Here is a 7,207-nt window from a genome sequence, read left to right on the forward strand (position 1 = left end):
CTCAAAACCACACACTCTCGCTTGCTAGTTCTTCAGTTCACATCCTCCCTTCCCTTAGCCTGCTTCCCTCTGGCTTGTTCTTTTAGGTGTTTGAGTCTGTGGAGGAGGTGGATCAGATCGAGACCGAGCCCAAGAGCAAAGAGGCCAAGCAGGTGCCCAAGATCCCCAATGGAGGAGCCCTGCCCAATGGGACCAGCTCCCCAGACTCGGGGCACCCCTCCTCTCGCAACTTCTCAGTCACCTCGGGCCTGTCAGACCGCTCTCTGAGCACAGAGGACAGCACTGCGCCTGACACCACCCCTAAAAACATCACCAGCACTCCTCCACAGTTGGCCCCAGCCCCACAGAGCCCAGTCAAAGCCCATGAGGAAGAGTTGGAGGCACATAGCCCAAAAGCCCAACCCCCGTCCCTGCAGGAGGAGAAGGACCTCCAGGCCAAGGACCCACCAGAGAAGGAGGAAAAAGAGAGTGCGACCGAAGTGACCCAGGAGATTGAGGGCAATGAGACAGAAGTGCCAGATATAGAAATAGACAAAAATACAGTGACAGTAGAGCCAGTAGAAACAGAAATGCGAGAAGTAGAACTTGACAAGAAGACAGAGGTGCTAGAGATTGAAATGGACAAAAAAACAGAGACAAGGGAGGACAAGGCAGCAGACTTAGGTGCGTTAGAGAGCCAGAAAATAGAGGAAGAAAATACTTCTGTGACTGGACCTGCCGAGACAGAAGAGGTAAGGATCAATGAAAAGGGGGACATTGAGTTACCGAAAGCAGAAGTGGATGCTGTAGAAGAAACGGTGAAGTCCAAAACAGATGAGTTCAAAACAACGGAGGCTAAAGAGCCTGAGACAGAAGTGGTGAAAATGTTGGATGGAGAGCCAACCATGCGAGCAGACACAGAGGAGTTGCAGTCACTGGAAGCAGAGACATTGAAAACTCAAGAGTCAAGAGAAACAGAGGACGAAGGATCAGAACCGGAGTATGTAGATCCAGAAGAGAATGAAACATCCCAAACAAACCATAGAGAGCCAAAAGAGGAGAAGGCATTGACATCAACTATGACTGCAGAAGCAATGGAGGACAAGACATCAGAATTCAAGGTTAAGCGAACTTCAGAGACTGGAGAAACAAAGAGTGCTAAAACATCGGAAGTAAAGGAAGCTGAAGGAAAGACTATGGAAAAGACAGAAACTGAGAAAGAAGTAGAAGCCAATGAGACTTTAAAATGTGTAGAGGTAACCGAAACAAAGGGGGTTAAGACGATGTCATACGAAGAAGTTGCAGAGGAAAATGTGGCGGACATTACAAAATCTAAGGAAGTGGGAAAAAGAGAGGAGGAGACCAAGCGGTCAGCGATGGAGAAGAATACAAGCCCCGTAGCAGACACCAGGGTGGCAAGGGCAATGGAAGCATTTGGTAGCACCACCCAGAGTGAGGAGACTCTGGCCACCACGGAATCTGAGGAGTCTCCTTCAGCCATTGAGATGGCAAACGTCTCCATTGCCCCACTGTGGGACCGGATTGGTCCGTGCGACAGTTCCGGGGTCGGGGCTGCTCTCTCTGAGGGCTCAGTCCCCCATCTGGAGCTCCAACTGGAGGAGGAGGAGCAGTGCAAAACCAGCCCAGAGGGCACAGAGTCCAACTTGTCCGAGGAGCCTGAGATGGAGAGCATCTTCCCACAATTTGACTCCCTGACAGTGGGCAGAGAGCTGACAAACGAGGACATCTCTCCAGTGTCATCCATCGGAACCACCTATTCTGTAGGCACCTGCCATTTTATTTTCATAATAATCAAGATTTATTTTGCTTTTTGTTTTTACAGTTACGAGTAAGTTATGCTTAAACATTTTGTGTGTGTGGGGGGGGTTGCGCCTTTGTTGTAGCAAGAGCTTTTGGACATGTACACGATGAACCTGCACCGCATTGAGAAGGATGTCCAGAGGTGTGACAGAAACTACTGGTACTTTACCCCTGCCAACCTGGAGAAACTGCGCAACATCATGTGCAGGTAAAATAAAACCATGTCTTTCATGATTCTCTAGTGCTCTTTTGCAGAAAGGTTTGGAAATAATCTATAAGTCATTATGTTATGTGTGGAGCTCAATGTCAAATGGGAAAATAGGAAGAATGAATGAGTTACACCCGCACGTGATGCCGACTTCTCTTCTCAGCTATATCTGGCAGCACCTGGAGATTGGCTATGTGCAGGGCATGTGTGACCTGCTGGCTCCCCTCCTTGTCATTCTGGATGATGGTGAGTTAACGCCGTGTGTTCCTCCCTGTGTGTGTTCCTCCCTCACTCTCCTCCTTGGTATTTGCGAAATGAATTTTGCGATGGAAGAAAAATGTGTCAACCTTCATGATTATTTTGCCTTCCGAAATTTGATTTGATCAGTCCTTTTTTTTTTTTACTCGCACACATACAAAACTGATAGAGACATACCCCAAGCGACTTACAGCTGTAATCGCAGCAAAAGGTGGCGCTACAAAGTATTAACTTAAGGGGGCTGAATAATTTTGCACGCCCAATTTTTCAGTTTTTGATTTGTTAAAGTTTGAAATATCCAATAAATGTTGTTCCACTTCATGATTGTGTCCCACTTGTTGTTGATTCTTCACAAAAAAATAGTTTTATATCTTTATGTTTGAAGCCTGAAATGTGGAAAAAGGTTGCAAAGTTCAATACTTTCGCACGGCACATTATATATATATATATATATATATATATATATATATATATATATATATATATATATATATATATATATATATATATATATATATATATATATATATATATATATATATATATATATAAATATAAATTTTAAAAAAAATATTTATTTAATTTTACCCCAATTTCGTGGTATCCAATTGTTGTAGTAGCTACTATCTTGTCTCATTGCTACAACTCCCGGCTGAATGTCATGCGTCCTCCGATACACAACCCAACCAGCCGTACTGCTTCTTAACACAGCGCGCATCCAACCCGGAAGCCAGCCGCACCAATGTGTCGGAGGCTACACCGTACACCTGGCAACCTTGGCTAGCGCGCACTGTGCCCGGCCCGCCACAGGAGTCACTGGTGCGCGATGAGACAAGGAAGGAGATCCCTACCGACCAATCCCTCCCTAACCCGGACGACGCTAGGCCAATTGTGCGCCGCCCCACGGACCTCCCGGTCGCGGCCGGTTACGACAGAGCCTGGGCGCGAACCCAGGGACTCTGATGGCACAGCTGGCGCTGCAGTACAGCGCCCTTAACCACTGCGCCACCCGGGAGGCCCAACGCACAGTTATATTAACGGTATTTCACTTCATGTAGCCTACTTTTGGCCAGTTAATAGTCTAACCACCGATCGAGGAACATAACTGACTAAACATTCAAATCCTGTTTCGACAGGATTATTTTTCTGTGGCAATAGGTCAAATTAAGATTCTACATAAGCTTAGTCAAACGACAATCAGTCAATGAGACTCATCATAGAGTATCTCTATATCATACGGCAGTATTGGAATGTGAAGAAAGAGTACAATGAATATAATCTTATGAAACAGAGGAATGGGATACTGTTGTGCTTCAGGGAGGACAACAGGAATGGTGATGGAAGTGGACCGCTCAACATTTCTGTCTTTCCTCAATCTCTCTCCCGGTCTTTCCTCATCTCTCCCTGTGTCTTTTTTCTCGCTCTCTCTCTCTCTCTCTCTCTCTCACTCAGAGGCCATGGCCTTCAGCTGTTTCACTGAGCTCATGAAGCGGATGAATCAGAACTTCCCCCATGGCGGTGGCATGGACACTCAATTTGCCAACATGCGCTCTCTCATCCAGGTGAGGCCACGGAGACACTTTGTAACTTCTATATATACACTAATGTATGTATTCAGACCCTTGACTTTTTCCACATTTTGTTACATTACAGCCTTATTCTAAAATCAAGGGGAAAAAAACAATTGAATTCATCAATCTACACACAATAGTCCATAGTGACAAAGCAAAAACAGGTTTTTAGAAATGTTTGCACGTTTTTTGTAAATTAATACAAAAATAAACTGAAATATCACATTTACATAAGTATTCAGACCCTTTACTCAGTACTTTGTTGAAGTACCTTTGGCAGCGATTACAGCAGAGTTTTTTGGGGGGTATAACACTACAAGCTTGGCACACCTATATTTGTGTTTATTTATATATATTTATATATATGGGAGTTTCTCCCATTCTTCTCTGCAGATCCTCTCAAGTTCTGTCAGGTTGGATGGGGAGCATCTCGGCAGAGCTATTGTCAGATGTCTCCAGAGATGTTTTATTGGGTTCAAGTCTGGGCTCTGGCTGGGCCACATAAGGACATTCAGAGACTTTTCCCGAAGCCACTCCTGCGCTGTCTTGGCTATGTGCTTAGGGTCATTGTCCTGTTGGAAGGTGAACCTTCGCCCCAGTCTGAGGTCCTGAGCGCTCTGGAGCAGGTTTTCATCAAGGATCTCTCTGTACTTGGCTCTGTTCATCTTTCCCTCGATCCTGACTAGTCTCCCAGTCCCTGCCACTGAAAAACATCCCCGCAGCAGGATGCTGCCACCACCATGCTTCACGGTAGGGATGGTGCCAGGTTTCCTCCAGACATGATGCTTGGCATTCAGGCCAAAGAGTTTAATCTTGATTTCATCAGACCAGAAAATCAGAAAATCTGTTTCTGTTTTTAGGTGCCTTTTGGCAAACTTCAAGCGGGCTGTCATGTGTCTTTTACTGAGGAGTGGCTTCCGTCTGGTCACTTTACCATAAAGGCCTGATTGGTGGAGTGCTGCAGAGATGGTCGTACTTCTAGAAGGTTCTCCCATTTCCACAGAGGAACTCTGGAGCTCTGCCAGAGTGACCATCGGGTTCTTGGTCACCTCCCTGAGCAAGGCCCTTCTCCCCGATTGCTCAGTTTGGCCGGACGGCCAGTTATAGGAAGAGTCTTGGTGGTTCCTAACTTCTTCCAATTAAGAATGATGGAGGACACTGTTCTTGGGGACCTTCAATGCTGAATACATTTTTCGATACCCTTCCCCAGATCTGTGCCTCGAAACAATCCTGTCTCGGAGCTCTACGGACAATTCCTTAAACCTCACGACTTGTTTTTTGCTCTGACATGCACTGTCAACCGTGAGACCTTATAGAGCCAGGTGTGTGCCTTTCCAAATCATGTCCAATCAATTCAATTGACCACAGAAACATCTCAAGGATGATCAATGGAAACAGGATGCACCAACAAAGGAGGGACCAACTCCATATTAATTCCCATTATACTTTTAGTCAAGTATTGTATATTTTGGAATGCATCCAGTTTTCATGAATAGTAGGATACAGTGAATATAACACATCCAACTTTGTTCTCCACTAACCTCCCCCTCCTCTCTTCCCCGACCCTTTTCCTCTACTCCCCCCAACCCATCCCTCTTCCTTCAACTGTCTGTTTGCCCTCTCCCCTACTCCTTCCTCTCTCCTCTTACCCCTCTGTAGATCCTGGATTCTGAGCTCTTTGAGCTCATGCACCAAAATGGCGACTACACCCACTTCTACTTCTGCTACCGATGGTTCCTTCTAGACTTAAAGCGTGGTAATAATTACATCCTGCTATTAGGGGATTTTATACCATAGAAAATGCCAATTAAACTGAGTGTTTTCATACCGTCAACCAAATGTCAAACAGCAAAGAAGAAGGATAACAAGACCTAGTTCTAATGAGCTGTTTCCACATCAAAGATATGGCAAGATCACTCAGGAAAAACAGGCCCACCTGGGTAACTAGGGGGCCCTGCCTTGGTTGGGTAACTGATTCAGGGTCGGTCCTAGCCTTTTGGAGGCCCTAAGCGAGAATTGGTTGGGGGGCCCACCCACCTGGCAAAATAGTTTAGTCCCCCCCCCTTGACGGCAGAGAGAGAGTTAATCTTCTGCAATTGTACACATTTTGCCATGTGGCGGAGAGTCATTTTCTTTTCAGTTTTAAAGCCAATTACCTGAAATCCGACACATTTTGCCATGACTTATGCCATGTTATTGAGTGAGAGTGACGAACAAGATCAATGGGGGCCACCCGGGGGCCTATGATTTGTTAATCCGGCTCTGTCATACCCCAACCACACCTGACTTCTCCGTCCACTGTATCTTTTTCTTTCTCAGAGCTGGTGTATGACGATGTGTTTGCGGTGTGGGAAACCATCTGGGCAGCAAAGTACGCCTCCTCTGGCCACTTTGTCCTCTTCATCGCTCTGGCACTGGTGGAGGTCTACCGGGACATCATTCTGGAGAACAACATGGACTTCACCGACATCATTAAGTTTTTCAACGGTACACCGTCTTAACAATGAAATCAACATTCATTCAGTTGTTTGTGGAGCATTGGAAGTCTGGAGTCTTTCTTCACACAGTTGCACTAGTTTAAAAGTTACCCTTCACCGCGACACAGGTGTTTTTTTTAAGAAAATCAAACTTAAAATTGAGCCTGCTCCCACAGTGCAGTGACGCTAGCAAAAGAAAAACTAAAACGTTTCAACCAGCATATGGAGAGTTTAGGACTGTGGAATCAGTGGAATCACAGTGGAATCAACACTACGTGTTGTTTCTCGACTGTCGAAGTGTATGTATGAGTGAAAAAGACATGGGTGGGGCCTCATCATTCTTCCCAGAATGCTTTGTTGCAGGTAGATTTTTTTATAATAGATTGTTTTAGTATCTACGTTTCTGCATGCACATTGATTGATTAATTGATCTTATACTATACAAAGATAAGTAACTTACATTTTTCTAAACTAATCCAATCTGTAAATGGTTGGATTTATTGCACCTGTTACTAAAATGGTTGTTCCAGTTTAGATGGTTTAGGTCATCTTTGTTTATCAAGTCCTTCACCATTGCAGTCATTCTGAATGCAGGTTGTGGGTGATAAAATATTCATAGTGTTGAATATCCTCGCTCTGGCTGGATTCCATTAGGAATTACTAATCACTCACTAACCATCTTAGTGTGACTTGCAGGTCAGATGAGGCACTATATTCAGACCACAATGTTGGGGATAACCAGGCCACAACTAAAGGCCTTATAAAATGTATAATATATGGTCAGAGGGTTTACTTTGAATTTAAACTCACTCACTTGGGCAATCACTTGGTTAAGGCTTCAGGACTAGTTATTGAATGCAACAACCATGGCTCTGTCACTAACAACACAGTCA

The 7,207-nt window shown here is 45.0% G+C and overlaps 1 protein-coding gene across 1 annotated transcript in view; it reads left to right on the plus strand.

The window, feature by feature from the left end:
* The window catches only part of LOC110535772 (small G protein signaling modulator 1), an 82,806-nt gene that overhangs the window by 68,263 nt on the left and 7,336 nt on the right, over positions 1-7,207 (plus strand). Inside the window, exons 19-24 of the mRNA XM_021621022.3 lie at positions 87-1,760; positions 1,884-2,008; positions 2,172-2,254; positions 3,719-3,828; positions 5,497-5,593; positions 6,157-6,324. Of these exons, the coding sequence (XP_021476697.3) occupies positions 87-1,760; positions 1,884-2,008; positions 2,172-2,254; positions 3,719-3,828; positions 5,497-5,593; positions 6,157-6,324 (2,257 nt within the window). The remainder of the gene's footprint in view (positions 1-86; positions 1,761-1,883; positions 2,009-2,171; positions 2,255-3,718; positions 3,829-5,496; positions 5,594-6,156; positions 6,325-7,207) is intronic.

This window comes from Oncorhynchus mykiss, chromosome 11 (genome assembly GCF_057628025.1).
Source record: "Oncorhynchus mykiss isolate SJ-2025 chromosome 11, ASM5762802v1, whole genome shotgun sequence".
NCBI classification, from domain to species: Eukaryota; Metazoa; Chordata; class Actinopteri; order Salmoniformes; family Salmonidae; genus Oncorhynchus; species Oncorhynchus mykiss.